At 41.5% G+C, this 22,645-nt stretch overlaps 1 protein-coding gene across 1 annotated transcript; it reads left to right on the top strand.

The window, feature by feature from the left end:
• Positions 1–2,571: 2,571 nt before the first annotated feature.
• Positions 2,572–17,447, top strand: LOC122781122 (2-lysophosphatidate phosphatase PLPPR4). Its single transcript, XM_044044637.1, has 7 exons — positions 2,572–2,595; positions 2,710–2,895; positions 4,764–4,893; positions 5,555–5,750; positions 10,641–10,698; positions 12,161–12,334; positions 12,796–17,447. The coding sequence occupies exons 1-7, from the start codon at positions 2,572–2,574 to the stop codon at positions 14,446–14,448; spliced, it is 2,421 nt and encodes an 806-aa protein (XP_043900572.1). The 3' UTR covers positions 14,449–17,447.
• Positions 17,448–22,645: the final 5,198 nt, after the last annotated feature.

The raw sequence follows: 22,645 nt of genomic DNA, 5'->3' as shown, positions 1-22,645 counted from the left end.
GAGCAGACATTATTCCAGACATCACAACTTTGTGATAAACTTTCCCTCATCCACTCACACATCACAATAAAAACCTCCAAAATAAATCAAATATATAAATTCATTAGCTTTGGAGTTTGGTATCAAGGTTTATAAATGAGTCATTGTGATGGTTCCATGTGGGCGCGGTCTCTACTCCCTCTACTGTCTGATCAGGACCGCTGACCTGGACTCTTTACAGCGTGCACACGCACACGCACACACACACACACACACACACACGCACACACACACACACACCAGGTAGGTGCCAGGCAGCAGCTGTACTATGAAGGCAGTGAGTGTTATTTTCCATGATCATCATGTTAGAGCTGGAGAAAAAGAAGCAGAGGAAATGACCGTGTGACGAGTGCAGCCCATGTGTGTGTGTGTGTGTGTGTGTGTGTGTGTGTGTGTGTGTGTGATCCCTCTATTGTTGGGGTCCAGTAGCATCTCCACCACCACCACCACCACACTGCTCTACTTAGCATTAGCACGTCTGCCACAGTGCACCACTGACTCAGGGTTTTAAGCTTCATGATAAATCCCATGATGCTTCAGGACACATTCAACTCCCACTGACACATCTAAGCACAATCAGCGGCACCTCAGTCCTCTGCAGAGCTGCAGGGTTTGAGAAATTGAAATTCTGACACAACAGAACGCAGAGCGAGATGGAGTCGGAGGTTTTATCTCAACCTTGTTTCGTCTCGCTGAGAGAAATCTCTTGACACTCACATTTCCCCACAGTTCAGCTGTGTGATCAGCAGTCTGTCACTTTTTTATGTGAGCTTATAAAATATGTGTATTCACACACACACACACACACACACAGAGGTATGTTTGCTGTCAGTATATTCTATAATCTGAGGTGATCATTACACGTGTGTTCTATCAGGGCATTTCTGTGAGTTTCCTCTTTCATGGCAGAATCTGAGTTAATTACAAAGACAGAAGAAAGAAGCGGATCAGAGAAGCTTCCTCTGGGTTCAGCTGTGATCAGACAGAACTAAAGAGAGTTCTGCTCCTTTATATAATGTTTACAGAAGAGTCTCAGCAGCACTCAGATGTTTTACTTCTGTAGATGATGTTTCTAATGCATTGTCTTCATCTATTGATTCCATTGAGTTGTAAGTTTCCCTACAGGGGATTAAAGTTCTTCTGATAATAATGAAAGTTTTAATCAGACTGCTCTCGGAAAGTTGATCATGGAAGCGTTTTGTGGATTATTTTGTAGAATGGTGTGAACAAAACTTTACAGTAGGTTTGAATCACAGGTCTGTAACCATGGATCTACCTTTCCAACTACAAGTTCATTCATTTATTCACTGTCCAACACTTCATCCTCCACATGAGGGTCACAGCGGGCACTAGAGCCAGTCCCACCTGACATAGGGTGAAAGGTGGGAAACACTGTGGACAGGTAACCCGTCCACCGCACTATGGTCCCAGCTCGCCTCGCCACACACTCCAGCACTGATTTGTCACCTGCAGTTTCATCAATATTTATTTTAACTATGACTTTAAAACTATTTCTTTGCAAATGTGTCACGGCCACAGTTTGGTAACTTTTTAAGTTATAATATCTATAACTTCTTCATGGCTACGACGGAACTGACCTGTGTTTTATTTTTCATTTGAAAGTGATAATTGTGTGTGAGGTAGTGACACATGTGCGTCACTCACTGTTGACACATGGATGTTCACTCTCACTTTACAGAGGAAACAAGAAAAAACAACTGATTTAGCCACAAAACTAAAGGCTCAGCCCCCCCATCGTAGTGCTTAACTTTTAAATGTTTAATGTCCGTCAAAGTCAAATCATTGTCAAACCACACGCTACTGATTAAGTCTAGTTTCTCAGAGCTTGTGTCACCCGGTGACACTCCCACGATTCTCACAGTAAGTGATTTGTTTTGTGAAGACAACACTGAGCGAGAGACAGACAGGTTAGAGTGTGACTGAAAACACATGAAACGTGACTTGCGCTCACCTGTTGCTGCTCTGCTGCTGGAATAAGTCAGTAGTTAGACACAGAGTCTCCCTCGGCCAGTTCTGATAGTTTTGCTTGACAAAACCGAACCATACAGAGGCAGAACAATAACCTCAAGTTATGCACTGCAGCTTTAATTTGACCATATCTTACGCCTATGTTTGCTAGTTAATCATGCTATTACAGAGCCTTTTTCATAGCTTAACTAAAGTTAGCTCTACTTAGTGGCTTCTGCTATTATTTCCAGGTGTTAGCTAAGGAAGGAGCTGTGGTGCGCGTGCAGCATCGTGTTCTGACTGAACGTAAACAAGCAGCAGAAGTTTGACTCACTCTAGCCGCCTGGGCGTCGTAGTCTGACTTAAACTAACATGTGCTGTCACAGTCTTTACAGTTAGCTGACTGTCAACTGACAATTCATACATGAGAGGAGATCGAGCACGACATGTCATCATCCATCACGCTCAGCTCCATCCTCATCTCCTTAAGGTCATGAAAACTATTTTCCATGCCTCCGTCCTCACTGCCAAATCAAATGAGCATGTTCATTGAACCATAGGGCTATGGGCACATTCCAAGCATTAACCGTCTGTTTATCTATTCATTTATTCATTGGCAATCTGTTAACGCTCCTTCTGCCTCAGCTGTTTACGACTCTCGACCCTAACAGCTTCCTCTGCTGCTGTTGTGTCCATCGATAGTTGCCGATCCTGGTGTCGTCTGTGGTCAGTCTTTACTTCCTGGAGTGGACGGACGTGTTCAAGCCAGTGAAGTCTGGCTTCACCTGCCATGACCGCAGCCTGAGTCTGCCCTACATCGACCCCAACCATGAGGTCATCCCTCTGCTGATGCTGCTCAGTCTGGCCTTTGCTGGACCTGCCATCACGGTAAGACGTAAGAATGACATACATGCATTTGTCCGTCATAAAACTATAGATGTTACGTAATACTTTCTCTAGAGGGCGGTGCTGAGCACCAATGAAGAGGTGATTTTATTGTGCTTTATCTGAAACAGAAGATGGGGAACATCACTCGTTAGTGTTTTGCCGATGAGATTATGACGAGCAGCATTTTCAATATTTCAGTTTGTCCGCTGTGACTTTTGACAACTTCACGAGAAGAATGAATGCCTGTATAGACTCTTCTTCATCTGCACCCATGATTTCCAGTGTCGCTCCGTTTCATCCGTCATCGATAGACCGCAAAGTGATTTGTTCCTTTCTCAGTTGAGTTGAGCTCAGCAGCGAGCGTGACGGCCGGGAATGGAAGTGCCGCGTTCTGTGACTCACTCGTGAATGTTCGGCGAACGACGCGCAGAGAGTGATTTCATGAACAAACTGTCGCTGAGGACGTGGTTCACGTACGCTGTGTCACTGCGTACTGCATGAACTGAATGACAGACTTGGCAGGCACTGGGCTCCTGCTAAGCACTGAACGATTTGGTTAACGAATCATTTTAATGAACACATTCAGTACAGTCAAAAGAATGCCGTTCCCATCACTACCGCGTACTGCAGTACGGATGAAAAGCTTTGAGTAAACACTCTATAACAGGGGAGTCAAACTCAAATGACCTGGGGGCCAATGAGCATCTAGTCTGGTCAAGCGGGGGCCGACATAGAGGAGAAAAAGTGGAAAAAACAACTATGTAGTAGCCGGTGGTCTATATAAGACATTCATTATGATATTAGACAGCATTGCCAAGTAAACGTGCTTATTTTGATATAAAATGATTCACAAAAACAGAGAATTAAATTGAAAATTTAGCACATAATGACAAGGATAATTGTGATTAAAAGAGCTTCAATATATGTAATGTCATGATGTTGAGTGTAATACATTTAATAAAGCAATGATTACAACAGAATGTCTTATTACTATTATAAAAATACATTTAGTCTTATATTCTGTCTCTATTCCATCACCTCGCACAGTGGCCACCAGTTTGATACATGTGCTCTATAACTAGACTACATCTGCTTTGCTAGAGCCTTCTTGATTTGGTTTTGCTGGAACACAAAGTTTCCACATAGCTCAATGTCTGTATGCGAGTGAACCATAAAGTGCATTGACTCGTATGGTAACTCCTGTTATCTCTGGTGTGTCTTTTCAAGACAGGCCCAGGCCTTAAACTAAACTCCACTGCATTAAAGAACAGCCAAGTTTGGAGTTTGCCTCATGAATGTAAAAATGAACTTGCAGTGGTTTTCTAGGAGTCCCAGACACGACATGGGGAGGAAAAAAAGAAAAAACAACTCTGATTCGTGGCCACAAAATAAGTATAATATCCATCCATCCATCTTCTACGGCATTATCCTCCACATGAGGGCTGAACAGTTCACCAGTCCATCACAGGGACACAGACACAAACAACCATTCACTCTCACTCACACCTACAGTCAATTTTAGAGTAATCCCCATGTTGCATGCTTTTGGACAGAGATCACAGTGTGATTGAGTTTTATTTTAGGTTGGGAATGAGTTAGAAAGATATTCTCAAAAGCCCGACATTGTAAGGAATCATTAGCGAGAGCCATTTAAACAGAATATTAATAGCCAGGTTACTTTACAGGTAGCAACTTAACCCCGCCTCCACCTGCTGACAACACTAATCCTGTCAGGGATTGGCTGACTCGTTTGTCTTGTTGTCTGCACTAAGACTGTGAACCTGTGTCTTAACTGACGTCCAACATCAAAACACTGTGTGTGTGTGTGTGTGTGTGTGTGTGTGTGTGCGCGCGCGCTGTGTTAACAGATCATGATTGGTGAAGCCATCCTGTTCTGCTGTCTGTCTCGGAGTAAGTGTGGAGCAGGAGCAGAGGCCAACATCAACGCTGCAGGCTGTAACTTTAACTCCTTCATACGCAGAGCTGTCCGATTTGTTGGTAAACTCTTTTTTCTTTCTGTCGACGCAACACAACTGTATGAAGATTAGATTTGACAACTTTTGACTCATTTTAAAGTGTGTCTGTATGAGGTACTGACACATGCTAGCTGCTGCACTGTGAACCAGTTAGAGACATAAGGACAAAGCAATATTAGCCACTTAACAAAAAGTCTTAAGTGTTTGTCTCTTTATCACAAGCTTTTTATGACTGGAAACCAACGTTTGTGTTGCTTTGTAAAACGCCCTCTCTCTGTACCGAAGCCCATTCAGAAAATAACCAATTTGACAGCACACAGGAGTTGAGCGTCTGCTGCTTCCATCAGTAAGGTCAAACATACCATTCTGATTCAGATTTACCTCACTGAATATACGTACTGAAGTGGACAGCAGTAGACCGACAGCTCCTCTTTCCGCACGAGCTAAAAACGCAGATTTTATTTATCTAACTATGGAGCAGGAAATTCAGCCGTTTCCAGATTTCAATTTCCAGTCAGTAAAGGCTTAAGAGCAAGAAGAAATGACCCAAGCGTGCACAGCACAGTCAGCACTGATCATGTACGTCACTCTATCACAATTAAAGTGACTCTGTTGCTGCTGGTGTTCAAAGACCTTCTGTACGCTCTGTTCTGTCCAGATGTTAATAATCCTTCTTCCCTCAGGTGTTCATGCGTTTGGTCTCTGTGCCACGGCGCTCATCACTGACATCCTCCAACTGATGACAGGAAACCCAACACCTTACTTCCTCACTGTGTGCAAACCCAACTACACCACACTGAACGTCACCTGTGATCAGAATCCGTACGTCTTGGAGGACATTTGCTCAGGGGCGGATCCCGCAGCCATCAACCAGGGCAGGTAAGAAGCAAAGCAATTTGAGTCTCAAGATACTGACAGCTGAGATGTCTAAACTAAAATCTTGTTTTGTTTTGTGATGATTAAAACACAAACAGTGTTAATATAATACTAAAATTCTTTCTTGGGCCTCACCTGTTAACATTTAAGCAATTAGCAGACGCTTTTATCCAAAGCAACAGACAAAAGAGGAAAAAGCTACGTAGAAGAAGCCTTGGAAAGAACTCCACAAGACAGGAAGAGTGAACTGACAGAGAGCGAGAGTGTTGAGGTGGATCCAAGTGGAGAAGGGGTGGGGGTAAAAGGAAATTGCTAGGACAGATGATGCTCTTGGCAGAGTTGGGTTTTCGAGAGCTTCTTGAAGACAGACAGGGACGCCACTGTTCAGGTCGCGCTCGGGAGCTCATTCCACCAGCGTGGAACGACACGTGAAAAGAGTCTGGATAGTCTTGTGCGGGGTGTTGGCACTGCCAGACGACAATCCTTGGATGAATGGAGTAGTCGAGGAATAACATGAGCCTTTAGGAGAGCATTTAAGTCGGTGGGAGCAGACCCATCAAGCACTTTGCAGGCTAGCATCAGAGATTTGAATGTGATGCAGGCGGCTAAGGGCAGCCAATGGAGCTCAATGAACAGAGGGGTGACATGTGCCCTTTTAGGCTGATTGAAGACCAGGAGCACCGCCGCATTCTGGACCATCTGTAGTGATTTCACAGCAAAGGTCGGGAGGCCTGTTAGCAGGGCGTTGCACTAGGAGCTGGGTAGTCTGTCGAGTTAGGTCTGCTCTGATTTTTCTCTTATTGAATAGTGCAAAGTGACATGACCGGGGGACAGGGGCAACATGATCTGTAAAGGTCAACAGGTCATCAATCATGACACCCAAGTTGGTCTTGTAAGGAGCCAGAGATAAGGAGTGGCTATTCATGCAGATGTTAGGATGTAACGTTGGTTTGGTGGAGAAGACCAGCTCAGTTTTGGAGAGGTTTAGCTGGAGGTGATGGACTTTCATCCATGCAGAGATGTCAGAGAGACCATCTGAGATTGTTGCGGAGACCGTGTGGTCGTCAGGTGGCAATGACAGATAAATTAAAACAGACTTAAACTAATGGTGAGCCTTTATCTATACATGTCCATTTATCCTTTATCTAAAATCCTCTCATGCCTGTGAGTTGGCTGTTAGTGTGGAACTAGTCTTGCTGATATTTATGGTGAATTTCATTTGTAGTCGGAACTCTGTCTAATATATGGTCATACACATGGTAGAGATCAGTTTTCAATGGACATGTTTGTGTTTGTGTGAGGAAAGAAAACATGTAGAATGTTGTCGCTGGTATTGTTGACAGGATACGTTTGTGTCCATGGTTTATTTGAAGTGAGTGAACTCAGAGGTGATGTTGGAACACAGCATCTCACCTATGGGGACCTTTTTACCACCAAGCACCAACTTTAAATCTCATGTGGTTTTAGGGGTGTGCAATATGACAACAATATTATATCACAATGTTTTTTACAGTAAAATCATGATTTCATCAGTTTTGTACATTGACTTTTTTTTTTACTTTTTGAAAGATACTGTTGGAGTGAGGATTTTTGGTGGATGGTGGCTGTAGCCGCTGGAGAGCAGGCGTGTGAGGAGTGGGGGGCAGAGGTGGAGAGGGGAGGGGGGCCCTGATCGAATCGGTTGAAATATTGATTCAGTTCAGTGGCCCATCGCTGGTCCCCCCCTGCTGTGACTCTGGCTCCACTCTGTCCATGACCTGTGATGTACTTCAAGGCCTCTCCACACATCCCTCGTCCTGCTCTGCCCCATCTGCTCCTCCAGTTTCCTCTTGTAGACATCCTTAGCCTTCCTGATCGCCTGCTTGAGCTCCCACTGGACTTTTTTCAGCTCCTCTCTGCTCCCTGAAGCAAACACCCTCTTCTTCTTGTTCAGCAGGACTTGAAGTTGAGGGGTCACCCATGGCTTGGTGTTGGCAAAGCACCGCACCGCACCCTGTGGGTTAGTGCGACGTTCTCCTCACAGAATTTTATGTAATCTGTGAAACGGTCATTGAAGCCGTCGATGTTATCTCCATCAGAGAAAGTCTCCCAGATTGTTGTCTCGAAGCAGTCTCTCAACCTCTCCTTGGCTTCTTCATTCCACATCATTACAGTTCTTTTCTGTGCGGGCTGCCTCCTCACCACGGGTGTGTATTCAGGTCGCAGACGTATCAGGTTGTGATCAGAGCGGCCGAGTGGAGGGAGGGGGGCGGATAAAAGGACGGAACCTACGTTTCCTCTCCCGTTTCCTCCGACCCGCTCTGCAGCCCCGTCTCTTCCTCTTTAAAACCGCCTGAATCGTCCATTCCACGTTGAGAGAGAGAGAGTGGTGTTGCGCAACACCAACAGCTGATCCCTGGTGTAAACAATGGATCCGCTGAGCGTGTCTGCCAAAGGAGTTCCCAAAAGTGCAGAGAAGAGCATTAAACAAAATGCAAAAGTAATAAAAGTGGTCTCATTGTGCGCGTGGTGGCAGCAGGATTCGACCATTTTAAGGAAAAAGCGTGAAACGCCAGAAAAAACGAGAAAGGTAAGAAAGAAGGGAGAGCCGTTGTAAGCAGCAGCTGCTCGGGCAGCGCCATCTTGGAAGATTACACTCCCTCTCTGCTTTTAGCAAAGGTATGACATTGTGACACATCATGGTTTGAGTTGGAGGTCATTCTAAAGTTGAAATTTGACTTGTAGAGGTAGTAGCTAATGACGATGAAGTAAGTGAGTGAGTAAGTGAGTGAGTGAGTAAGTAAGGTAATAAATAAGTATGATGAAGTCCACATCTTAAATATTAACAAACATGAGGGAACCTCTCTCAGGTTCATTTTTACTTTTGCAAACTCAGCTTTATTTTAAAACGGCAGCTTAATTACAAAAATTCATCAGTGCATTTCAGCATATGAGTTAGGGCTGTGTGATATGGTAAAAAAAAAAGGTATCACAATTAAAAATTTTTGAATCTGTCGATATTATAATTGACAGATTCAAATTTTCAAATGTCAGATAATTAAGATTTTGCTGCAGAGGGAAAGTTGTTTAAATAGTTCTTCATTGACCTGAACACTAGTTTAACAATCATGTGTTTTATTAAACCTTTGTTATAATATTATTTAAGATAATTGTAATGTGAAATGTATTGTTATTTAATTATTTCCCAGCTTTACATATATTTAACATATATGTGAAGACTTGTTAATATAGAATAGCAATATTCATATACATGAAGAAATCATTTAAGTAAAGATAATCCAAACATCCTGAAACTGACACTAGAGATGAATTCATAATCAAGTCATACATCTATCACAACATTTAACTGAGGAGAGGATAGAGGATTTATTTTAACATTAAATCCGTCTTAAATACCTAAAAAATCGTGGACTGTTTGCTGTTATAAGTGGTTTATCGTGGTACGAGCTGCAGATCAGCAAATTAAAAAGACAGGTAGACTCCTTGTATTTGCTCCTGGTTCCTCTGAATGTGTGTTAAATAATCCTGCTCTAATCTCGTATCAGTATAATTAGCGTCGTCTTCACAGTTCTTCAAACTAAAAGAATGGTTCACTGCCTGGGGCTCCACAGTTCGTCAAAACAGGCTGAATAAGACGAGGTTCTCTATGATTACAGCAGGATTATCTCTCCTCTCTGTACACATGACGTACAGTATGTGTGGATGGAGAGATAAACAGTTCACTCACAGTGTAGCGTGTACACAGCTAGTGTAGAGTTTGAAGATAAGATTATATTTTATAATTAAATGACATATTTATGGGACTTTTTTTAACAGTATGTTCACTGAGAAAAAGTTTTTACGCCGTAATCATTCCTTCTTTTATCTGTTGTTTTAATATCAGGGTTAATAAAGTGACAATTTTATGGTACAAACTATTTAACACACACACACACACACGATATAACTTTGTACTACAGAAGACCAATGTTTGCGGACTCAAGTCTCATATCAGCTTCAGAATAAAGATGTTAATGTGCTTAAATGATTTAAAAAGAAGACAGAATACTGAGTACAATTACTTAAACTTGAATACTTGCTGATACTCAATAGTACTCAATAATACCATCCATCCATTCATTCATTCATTAACTGCTTTATCGTCCAGATGAAGGTCGCTCGTGCCACTTTATATGTTTTTTTCAAATGACTCGTGTCCTCCTCTTGACAGTGTAACAGAACACAGGTTACACTCTGCTCATTGTTTGTCGTCATTGCAACACTTATAGCCACACAACTGCTCACCTTACTTGAAGACGGGTAAAGTGGTATCAGGTGCAGCAGTATTGGAGTAGTTTAACCAATACAAGTACATAGAGATACTGGTATTGGTATTGGTGGCAGTGCCTCCCTGGTTTCTATCCTCCCGTTTCCACAGATGTTGTAAATGTTGTTGTTTACACACAGCGATCACAGCCTAACACACAAATGCAGAGTCAGGATGAAGGGAGTTTGGAGGACTGAGTACAAGCAGTTGTGATAAATATGATAAATAGGTCACTGGGATGGAGCTCAGTGACAACAAAAAAAAAAGAAAAAGGGCCACATGTTCACTTTCCTGCTGTTCAAGCTCCTGCTGCTACACTGCAGTGTGTGTGTGTGTGTGTGTGTGTGTTCCCAGGTCCTTCACTGTGACTGGGCTAATGCTATCAGCTAACTGTCACTGCAGAGGAAACACTTCATTACTGCAGTGAACAAAAAAAAAAGGTGTATAATTTGGCCCTGTCATCCAACCCATAATAAGCGCGTGTGTTAGGTGATATGTCGTTATTATGCTCGCGTGTCTCCGCCTCTTGTTGACTCACATGCACATGTGAACACTGGCTCAGTCTATTTCTGTTTCATGTCTTGCAGAAAATCCTTCCCATCACAGCACGCCACGCTCGCCTCCTTTGCTGCTGTGTATGTTTCGGTGAGTAATGGTTTGATCCCACGCTAACACTTAGCCCCACGTTAACTGCTCGTTGCTTCTGCTCGAGCTAACTTCAGCAAACAGGGAGGTGACAGATGGATGAGGGAGTGATTTCCTACTCCTCTCTGTTAAGTTGAGAGTTCAGGTGTTTGGACACATGGTCAGTTTGGTCAGTGCTGACTGCTCTGTACATGACCCCTGTGTGACCTCACTGAAAACATGGCTGCCAGCAGAGCTTTAGTCACTTCACAAAATTCACTCTTAGACGGCCTGTTTCACCAGAAACCAGGAGAGAGGTTTGTGAACAGCTCACTCTCCTTTAGCAAAGTCCATAAACAACATCAGCATTTTCAGCTTCCAGATACACAGGAGAGTTTGTATCACTTTCATAAATCCAAACGACAAAATAACCCTTTTGAATTTACTGATGGAGGCAGCAGTGGATCAACAACTGTGTGCCCTGATGTAAAATCACTGGGTTTTTTTCTCCATGGGAGAGTGAGGGCTCTGCAAAACAACACAGACTCTAGTTGCCAGTTGGAAACGTTGTTATTGAGATAAAACAGACTTAAGACGGCACAGATTTAATCACGTGAGCCTGTGTTAAGAGGCTCTAATCAGTTTCTCTGTGTCTCGACTTAGATGGTCAATCTGCGGAGGAGAAAATTGAAAACCATGAGCTAGTGCGTACTGTTGATCTTTTGAATCAAACAGTGATATGGACGTGAGATGGATGCTGCTGTGGTTCTGTATGTTTCCGACCTGTTGTACATGTTAACCGTTATACAAATTAGATGGAACATGGTTCTTGCGGTTGTTGTATTGTCCAAAAAAAGACGTCGCCGCTGTGATGATTTCCGACAACAGTACAGAACAGTACAGACGTATTACCGGGTCAAAGAGGAAAATGCCATGATCGACTCCAGTGTGAACATGCAGGAGTAATCGGACTATGAATCACATTATCCAGGTGTGTTAGTCTGACTAAGACGAGCTTGATTTTACTCAGACTTACATGTTTACATGTTACATGTCATTTAGCAGACGCTTTTATCCAAAGCGACTTACAATAAGTGCATTTAATATCAACAACAAACTTTCACCTTAACTAAACAGACAAGTCAAAAGTCAAGCCACCCAGCTCGATACAATAGCAATTAATGAAATAGCAACCAAATAAGAAAGACCTACAGAAGTGATACTTAGCCTAATTCCAGTAGTCCTATGAGATACCCAGATAGTCCAAATGCATGACATACATGACATTTAAAAAAAAAACTGAATTATTGTCTTATTGTCTTACTAAAATCTGACTTTTAACCTGCATTTAAATGAATACACACTTCAAAACCCCTGAACTACCCCTATAAGAAGGTAATGGTGCCTGTGGTATGATGTCAGTATTGCGACCAGTGTATTCATCCGTTTCAAATGAAGTGAATGTGTCTTGATGTTTCCACAGATGTACTTTAACAGCACTCTGACAGACTCATCCAAGCTGCTCAAGCCCCTGCTGGTTTTCTCCTTCATCATGTGTGCCATCATCTGTGGTCTGACCAGAATCATCCAGTACAAGAACCACGCCATCGACGTCTACCTGGGCTTCCTGCTGGGAGGAGCTATAGCTCTCTACCTGGTAGGTTCATCAGCCATTTCCTTGACAAACAGTTTGTTATGGGATAAGAAATCAACATAGATAATGTGATAAGACATTGATGTTTTTAACTGATGTTTGTTCTGTGGAGGAATCATTCATTCGTCCATTCATTATCTACTGCTTTATCCTCCACATGAGGGTTCTAAATTCATCTTGTGTGTGAAGTGTCAACTGTCATAGTGCAGAAAATGTATGTCTTTAATGTTAATGTTTATCGTCTGTGCTTTTGATGACTTTGCTGATCAAACAGAGTTGGTAAGGTTGCCTGCTACTGTCTCGGTGGTGGTCAACTTTTCTCAGCATCAATCTCATTTTCAGATGCAAACAATTGTCCTATCCCATTAAATAATGCTGTTACATTACAGAAGAAACAGCATTGTTGGTATCGATGTTGCTAATGATGCTAATATTTGATATTTGTCCGTTTTCTGTTTTGCCAGGGCTTGTATGCAGTTGGAAACTTCCAACCAAGTGAAGAGTCCACCAACAGCCCCCCTCCAACGCTACAGCGACCACCCTGCTCCCTGCCTCATATAAGCCAAGAGGCTGTCCTCCACCACCTGCAAATGAAAGCCAGCATGGGTGGGGAGCCTGGATTACCCACCTCCCACTCTGAGGGTCTCCTTCACCGAAGTCTTCAGCAGCAGAGGCCAGAAGACTGCCTGAACCGTCCCAGTGCTGATGTCGAAGTGATCGCCCCCCATGGCCCTCAAAGCAAAGACGCCATCATGACCTTTAGCCACACACTTCCTCGTGTTCACACCCCACAGGCCATCGCAGCTTACGAGGAAGCGGCCAGGCGTCACGCTGCCACCCTCCACCATGCCTCTATGGACTCCAGCCGCTCAAAGCAGCTTCTGTCCCAGTGGAAAAGTAAAAACAACAACCACAAATGCTCCTTGCAGGTGCCAGACTCCTTCTCCTCTTCTGTGGACTCGTCATCTGGCCAGTCCTCGCAGCATCCACTCCACCACGGTAGCATGGAGCTCCGATCCAGCTCTGAACCATCAGCTGTGGGTCTGAATGGAGGCTTTGATAGTCACGCATACATGTCCAAACTGGCCACAGGTTCCAGTACTACTCTGCCTAGCAACTGTAGTGGCATCACTGGAGGAGCCAGGATACCCATGCAGTCCAGACCTGGCTCTTCACAGCTGGTTCACATACCAGAGGAATCTCACGAGAATTACAACAGCAGCTCCCTGAGAACAGTGGCAGGAAATGAAGGGAATAGCATAGTTCTGGCAAACTGGCAAAGGGCAGCAGAGAAGACAACAGCATGCAGGACTAACGATAACGGGCAGGACACTCAGCCAAAAATCCTGCAGGTGATTGCTATGTCCAAGCAGCAGGGTCTACTACAGACTCATTCCAAGAGCTTAGACGAGAGCAGCATCAGCTGCAGCACCACTGGGCATCACCAAGGCTCTGCTCGCTACAGAGTACTAAATGACCAAGAACCTGCCAGCACCACAGGGCCTAGCTCTCTGGGCAGCACAACAGGCAGTATTTCAGGGAGCACTGGAGCAATCGTCAGGGTAGAGGCCCACCCAGAAAACCACAGACCTGTGATCCAAGCTCCAGCCACAGATGGAAGTGGCTCATGGAGATGGCGGTCCCTGGACCACGGCACCGGAGCTGGTGGAGGTGCAGGGACGAGTGGCGCAGGAGTCGTCGGGAGTTTGAAGCAATCCTTTGAACTCAATGATCTAAACAGAGACTCCGAGAGCTCAGACTCGATACGTGAAGGGTCCATTGAAAGGAAGCGTGCCAATCACATCATGACCACCACTGCCACTGTTAGCACCCCACCAATAGTTACTGTCCACACCCAGAACACTGGCCAGTCAGAGCAGAGGGTCCAACCACAGGGCTTCTCTACGATCAGGGTCACTCCAGGAGATGCAAGTGGGTCTGGGTCTGGAGGAGGAGAGAACATGTCAGAAACCCTCTCACTCGCCTCCAGCCGTGAGTCAACACTGAAGAGAAAAGGCAATAACATCATCCTGATCCCAGAGAGAGCCAACAGTCCTGACAATGCCCGCAATATTTTCTACAAAGGAACGTCCATAACTCCTGTTTTCAAGGACTAACGTAAAAACTGAGTGGTGACCCCTGAGCAGATGTAGCTAATAATGCCACACAGCAGCAGCAATTTTCAGACAACCCCACAACTGTGACACAAGTTAGTATTACCTGCCATTGTGTACACATATATATGTCATAACTTCAACAGAAAATGTTGTATCCAGCATGAGATTTTTGTACATGTTTACACTAAAGCACAACCTTTTAAGTGTTGTAGAAATAATCACTGTGTACTTTTGTGGTCACTCCTAAGGAAAGCTGTTGTAATGTTAATGCTGTGCCAGTGCTTTGGTGAGAAGAGAACCTTTTTTAAATAGTTCTGTATGTTTCAGATATAAATCATCTCAAAAACAGAAAAAAAGATGGTTGAACTGTAGCAAATTACAGCAGAAATGACTGAGTTGTAGCTGTGAAACCAGTCTTTCCCTCCCTGGTGCTACAAGAGAAGATAATATTTACTATATAGTATATAAAATAATTTGAGAAGAAAAAGACGATTTAATTTTATAAAGAGTGAACAACTATGATGTTAATATGTGACAGATATGTTTTGTATTTTGTCTCTTTTCTGTACAGATACCACATACTCAATACTGTTTTGAACCATAAGTGTGCTTAGCATTCCTTCTGTAGCTATGAAGTCAAATATGCGGTGACTTGCACTGAAATATGTGTTTACTGTACCTTGTGTACTGTAAACTCTAACCTTACCTTCATATCCTGTAATTGTGTCCATGCCACTCTATTATCTGTAGCACACAATGCAGCAAATCACTGGAATAGACAAGAACTTTCCCAACTCATAGAGCAATGATGACCTCAAGCTATCCCACTGACTTTAACAGGGTTTTGGCTGAATTTGCTACAGGACGTGACATTTTGCAACATTTACAGATGCAGTTGCATGTTGCGGCTGAACATCTCTCACCTCACCCTTCCCTTCCAAGTGTGGTGGAAAACCAATGTAGCCTTCAGATTAACAACAAGACTCAAAAGTTTTTGTAAAAATATTGTGGCCCAAAATGGCAGCCTCTGTTGAGCTGACCCAGAATAAAAGGCTCATTCTGGGGTTAATCAGTTGATCATACACTTATATACGTTATCTTTGTAGCTTTTTGAAGAATACTGCTGTCATATCCTAACATCAACAGGGTCAAACATTGGTGTAGTTCTTTTATGGGCATCCATAATAAATAGATAAATATAATATCTATACATTTTTGTGCAGTATCCAGTTAAAGCTGCCATAATAGCAACGTCATCTATTGACAAACCTGTGGCCAGACCTGGGCCACACTGGAATGCATGAGCGTCATCAGATTAAAAGGAGCTACACATGTCGATGCATTACACTTACACTTAATGGTTTGTGGCTTACAGCAAAATGATCTCTGAAAACACTTTCATGGTCGATTTCTGTCAAACGTGTCACAAACAACATTTTCTGCATCAGTTTCAAAGTTTCTGTTTCCTGAACCCATTCATTTTATTAAACTATATATAAAATATTTATAGGACAGGCAGAAGCTTGGCTTCTTACAGAAGAGTCCTGCCATTTAGCTGAGAACAGAGACGTATATTATTAATGGCAATTTTCAAAGGCAAAGCTCATCCAGTGTGAACCAGGTGTTATTGTTGCGTCAGGCTTCCCCTCCCTCCTCACTACATCACCCTCATAAATGCCTTTGGTGAGAGGCGTGGCATTCATTCACCTTGACAGAGTTCTGGCTTCTGTTTGGATAAAGTGTTGTGGGCTACGGAGACCCGTGTGAAAGCTTAACTATTAAAACTAACTTAAACTTCAAACAGACAGCAGCTTGAAGCCACACAAAATAAAGGAAATTCAAAAATCAAACCTATTTGAATAAAAAAAAAAAAACAGATTTACACATGCACTAATCAGAACCAGATCTTTTTGGAAAGAAGCATAACTTCAACTTTAACATCACTAACAGTAAATAGATGTTTAATTTGACACTGATGATGATAATAATAATAATAACATGATTTGCAATTAATTAACTTTCAGATTCTTGGTCCATTTTTGTTCCATTTAACATGACCTCACCTGGTCACCACGACCTCACCTGGTCACCACGACCTCACATGGTCACCACGACCTCACCCTGGTCACCACGGTCTCACCTGGTCACCACGGCCTCACCTGCAGCCAAACAGAATTTTGTTGTAATGTCCGCTGTATTCTTGTACAAAGCTTCTTAATCTTAATCTGGTCACCATGACCTAAATTTCAATAATGACTCATTTACAAACTAAAGCTAAGCTTTGGTTTGTGCCTCTGACTAATACAAACTAATCAAAACATACCGTTGTCACAACATTTAGCCGCTCTAACCCCATGTGAACTTTTCCACTTCTCCCCAGTATTTCTGCTCAGCTGAATACAACACACTGTATGTGGTATTTTGTGAAGAGATCACTCACACAGATCTTCTGACTGTGGGCCAAACAACTAACAAATACATTTCCCAAAACTTTCTTCCTTTCTTTAAATCACACATTCAAGCTAAAGGTAGAAAAAGCACAGCTCTGTAAAGCAGAAGCAGAGCAATGAGGTAACATAACATTTGCAGGTGCTACATGTAGCATTTTTCAACAAGAATAAACAATAATGCTGTCAAAATATTAATACCTCAGTATAGTGATCATGAAATGAAAATGTTTTGCCATCTTTGGCCTGTAGGTGGCAGGTCTTTATCTTTTTTTTTTTACTCCCATTCTGTCCCAGTGCTGTAAAGTTATTTCCATTTGTGCCATAAAGTAACCAGCAAATTTTCTACCAAATCTAAGCCAGTGTTTCAGATGAGAGGCCACTTAAATATTGTTTTATACATAGTTAAAGAGCAGTGAGTCGTAACAAAAAAGGTTGAGAAGTGTTGAAGAAACTGTTGGTTTACATCTCGGAGGTAAAATTAGAACCCAGTGGATAAACAGTAAATGTGATAGAAACACTCTGGGATTGGCATTCACGAAAAAAAGAACATACGTATATATACGTATATATACGTGTATATATATATATATATATATATATATATATATATATATATATGTATATATATAACACACACACACACATATATACATATATAAAAGAACATTTGCCAAAGCTAGAATATTTCACATGAAAAGAACACACATCAGATGAAGTTACAAAGATTTGATGGCATAATATTGTACATGATTTATTAACATATGCATGGTCACTTTTCTATCGTGTCAATCACAAGATGTTTATTACGTGGTTTTATGTTGAATTTAGAGTCCACACACTTTAAACAATATGTAGCCTGCTTTACTTATGGTAAACGATGAATAGTGAGATTTACATGGCAATCTTTACTTTCTAAGCACTGTTGACTTGTTCTTGTCATTTCTAACAGGCTGATTTCCTTTGTTTCGCTCTCACTCTGCATCATTATACGTTGTGCACATCTTTTTATTGGAAATGTGAAAAGGCGTTATTATTTAAGTCGATCACATTATTGACTGTTTTTAAATATACTACTTTTGCTTGACTTACATGTATGTGGCTGTATGTGGTTGTGAACTGCACCTCAGAATAGAGTCTTGTTCCTACGATCATCACAATAATCAGCATAGGTACATTAGATTAACATTTGTCATCATTTCCCAAAGGTGCATTTTATATAGACATAAATGAATTTACAGAGAATTAAACAAATCTTTTAATTGTTGGACCGGTAGCACCATGGGAAATATAGAACATGCATCAATACACACAGACTTTAGAATTAACACAGTTGTCAGGAAACAAACCCGAAATCTTTCATTCTTTCAAGTACATATTCTTTCTTACTTTAAACAAACCGAAATACATTTCTCCTTCTTGATTACAGTTCTCTCTCTACTGAAGACTTGTTTACACACAAGTAAATCCTCTATAACTTTGAGTAAGTTTCAATCAAGTGAGATGAGTCATGTTTGCTTTGGGGAATCGTTTTCATCATCTACCGCTTTATAATCATACCACATGAGGGTCGTGGGGTCACTGGAGCCAATACCAAGGCGGGTTCACACCCTGGACAGGCTTTGGAAAATCCACAACAATTAAATAAATAAAAATAAAAGGTAAAAATGTAGGAAAAGAAATAGGAGACAGTGGTGAGGCAGAGTTCTTTTGGTTTCATGTAGGCCCCTCTTTAGTCCTCAGGCCTTCAACATTCCAACGATTGACACAAACACCGTTAGTTTGAGATTTGATGACATTAAGAACAGATTTATATCATTTTCTCTGACTTACAAAAACAAAGCATGTGGATGAATATGTGGGCAGTGGTTTATTGAATATGATTAAAAGGCAGACGAAACAAATGACAGATAACACAACTTTACCCTTTTCTATTGAAATGTAGCAGTAAATATGGAATAGTAATGATCTCTTTATGTGAGAATAACAATTCTCTTTTGAACCTTTTACAAAGAAACATAATAAATGTGTAATTTCACACAGTCATGTATCTCACCAGAGTTGATCTAAATGAAAGCCTTAACGCTGTCATATATATGCTCCAACAACAGAATCCCCCTCTCATGCAGAGTAACACTGTGTATGTGCACTGGAAACAAGGATTTCAGTTACTTGAACCAAAGTTAACAAATTAGAGGAATTTGATTTCATGACTTGTTCATCTTAGTGTGATTCTTCTGAAGTCTGTCAGACCATGTTCTTGTTTTGTAATAGTATTATTGGATAGAAAGAAAACCATTACGACATGAATATTTGTTCAATGACTTGTTTGATTTAGCGTCTGTGAATTTAACGAGTGTAACACGACACATGGGTAGAAACGTAGCTGGGTAAACTGTGAATGGACGCTCTCTGCATGTGTAGCCTTCTTGTGTTGTTCCTGGATGAATAATAAATGTTTTCTGATACTGTGATCAGCTGTATGAATTGTATGCAGCAGGAAAATAATAATATACAGTTAATAGTAGCAAAGCATTGATGGCTTGAAGACATTGACACCAGTATCCACAGCACATTAATCAGGGTAGATGACAAACTGTGCATTGTCTAAATGAGTGGAATAAATGTTTGCTATTGAAATCAGACGCTGTATGTCCTCTCATCCATGTCACTGACAGTTTCTATTTTGATATTAACATCCCTACTTTTCTTTGTAAGTAGACGTCCACCATATTTGTGTGAGAGACCTTGACCTTTCATCCTGGCAGAGTTAGTAAAAAAGAAGCATAGAAAAAAACCATTGTCAGGGGAAGAGGAAACGACTGTGTGACCAAACAAGTGTCCACACACGAGTAAACCTCAGAGCAGCTTTTGTCAAATGGCAGGAATTGAAAAACAGAGAAGCATGATAAACAGGTAAACAATGGACTGATGGATGTTTACGGTGGTGTCATACAAATATGTGCTCCAAAACTGTAGGGGGAGCTCTGTAGAAAAACTTGCAAAGTTCTGCTTTAATGGACCTGGAGGGAGAAGACTGACTGCTGGACACAATGGCTGTTTGGACATTGGAGCCAGGCATTACATGGAGAACAGGGGAAACATGGCAGTTTGATGTAGAAGATGCTCCGAGCAGTTTCAAACATTTTGGATTCCCAGTATACACAAATGAAAACGGCGGGGAAACATACAGACAAGACTAAAACAGCATGTGATATAGAGACCGATAATATACACAGCCCACATGTAACAGCAAATCAACCACAACCACCACAATGAGCACAGTTTGCCACCACCAGAGTGGAAATTGCCAAAGGAGAAAAACAGCCTGATAGGCGGCTTTGCATTTCCTCCCTCTCTCTGCAACAGTGCAAGAAATGACCAGAGCGAATGGTTATTTTATTGCAAAAGATTTGAGGCCCTTTTTCAGTTGTGGAAAGTGAAGGTTCTCAGCTGTTGAGCGACACCTTTGGAGCCAAGATAACCATGGTGTCACACCAGCACTTCATTTTGTCACTTCATAATTTAGGCAATGGTGCCATGGTTCTGTTTTGAGTAATGAGTAGCCATGTTTGAATAAAGCCTAATGTAGCCAAGTTAGCCCGGGAATGGCCTTGAGTTCTTTATAGTTGTTAACTTAGTTTACAGTCATTTATTATTAAGTGACTCTTACCAAATACACTTAACCAGCCTTGAATTCCTCTAATTATTTATTATGCCCCATATATAAACTTATATATAAACTATAAACTTACTCAACTATTTCATTTGAAAACACACTTTACAACTCAAACACCAATGAATCTGAACTACTACAATGAATCAGCTTAACCATGTACGCAATTACCAATATTTGTCTCTTATGCTTAAGAAATGATCAAACATAAGACAAGTATTGATTTTTCGAATAAAACATTTGAGTCCTTTACTTTTGGGAAAGTTTGAAATAAAACAAATAGAATCAACTTAGTTTGAAGCCCATTTTTAATCCCTTTAAATGAGGTAAACCACACAAGTATTTCCCCTTTGATCAAAATAACTCAAGTGCAGGTTAGTTTGATTCAAACTCAGAGAGTATTCAAATAAAGGTTTGGTACCAACTTTGGTCAACTTGAACTCCAGTCGGCAGCTTCAAGCCTGATCTCCGGGCCTCAGCAGGTCGATCTGCGGGGAATGACGCACTTCTCTGCAGCCTCTGAAGTTACTCAGTGTCCGGTGAAGATCATGGAAAAAGTCATCCAAAAACCACATGGTCTCTCACGTGTAGTCCAAGAGCCGCGAGTGCTGGTTTATTAGCTCCGTGTGGAAAACGTATGTAAGCAGAGTTAGCTTTACAGCGGCTAATGAATGCTAACAGATACAAGCTAATATACACAGGTGAAGTTCAACAAACACGTGAACCACCGCAGCTGCTCACAGGAAACGTTGACTTTTATTTGATTTGATTGTATTATGGTTAAAGATTGTCGAGTAGATCATCTTAGACACCAGCTACACGCTCGTTTGTGACTTCTTTTGAGTCAAGCTCCGAAATCTCACTCTCACTCTCACTTCCTCTTTCTCGCTAGGACCGCCCCTCTCTTCTAAGCCACCAATGAATGACCAGAATTACTCTTCGTCCGAAATGATACTTCCGTCTACTGCAAAGAACTCTTCAAAATAAAGCACTATCTTTTCAGACACCTGTCTCATTTTAAATATATACTGTATATATGTATATATTATGACCCTATGCCATGTTACTGTTTCATTAAATAACGTGTTTTACCTTATTTATGATCAAGCTTTTGAACCATATTTAAGATGAACCTATTTAACAATATTTTTTAACCAGATTACACTTCTTTTGGCTAATTTTGTTCCTGAGTGTCATCATAAATCTGAATTATGAAGACCTTCCTCAAACCCAATCCTATCCTGTACTCAATACTGTTTTTATTCCTGGATTATCACTGACCAACCTCCAAATCTATATTTGGATGAATATAAATGTGATTTGATAAAAAACAAAACAAAACAATGAAATTAAGTAATTAAGCATTGTTGTATAATATTTATAGGTTTGTCTGTGGTTTCCATGGTGACCCCACCTGTCTGCCCAGATGGGGTTCATGTTCCTGAAATCATTATGGGACCCGCTTCAAGCCCCCATTTCGTACCCACTCAGTACCCAGGTACCCTGTGAAGGGAACTGTGGGCAAACACAGGTTCTGCTTCCACAGCATTCATTTCACACATTCTCTAAAGAAGCTTTTTTTTTTCTGCTCCCTCTGCTGCTGCGTCTCTGTAGCAACGAAACAAAACTTGATGGCATTGTCACGTGTAATTACCGTCATTAAAATGAACTAAATACAAGAGTTCAGTCGATTAAAGAAAGCTTAACCACAGCCTGTGACACAGCTGTGAATGCTGTGAATAACTGCATGTACTGTTGTCTAGTGTGTGTGTGTGTGTGTGTGTGTGTGGTGTATAATATTAAACAATAATAATGAATACAGGTACGTGGTTGTGGAGCATGATCATGTGTTTGTCAAAGTTTCAAACATATCGTGTCATCAGAGTTTATATGGACACATGCGCTGTAACCACTGCATAAATACCCACAATCCTTTGTGCAGAACAGTTTAAACGGACGAACGGATGAGACGTCGTCACTGTAGAATAATGTATAGGGATATGAAGCCTATCCATAATTACAACAATAATGTCAATAACAATCTAAAAAGGTAAATAAAAAATAATGAACTCTT

This window comes from Solea senegalensis, linkage group LG1, assembly GCF_019176455.1.
Source record: "Solea senegalensis isolate Sse05_10M linkage group LG1, IFAPA_SoseM_1, whole genome shotgun sequence".
Lineage (NCBI taxonomy): Eukaryota > Metazoa > Chordata > Actinopteri > Pleuronectiformes > Soleidae > Solea > Solea senegalensis.
The sequence above is the reverse complement of the archived record's forward strand: the minus strand, read 5'-3'. Positions and strand labels throughout refer to the sequence as shown.

Bases quoted from the DNA above. Each gene is read 5' to 3' on its own strand.
- LOC122781122 (XM_044044637.1), top strand. From the start codon at position 2,572: ATGGGCACATTCCAAGCATTAACC. The intron at 4,894-5,554 runs GTAAACTCTTTT...TTCTTCCCTCAG, and splicing joins CAGAGCTGTCCGATTTGTTG to GTGTTCATGCGTTTGGTCTC. The intron at 5,751-10,640 runs GTAAGAAGCAAA...CATGTCTTGCAG, and splicing joins GCAGCCATCAACCAGGGCAG to AAAATCCTTCCCATCACAGC.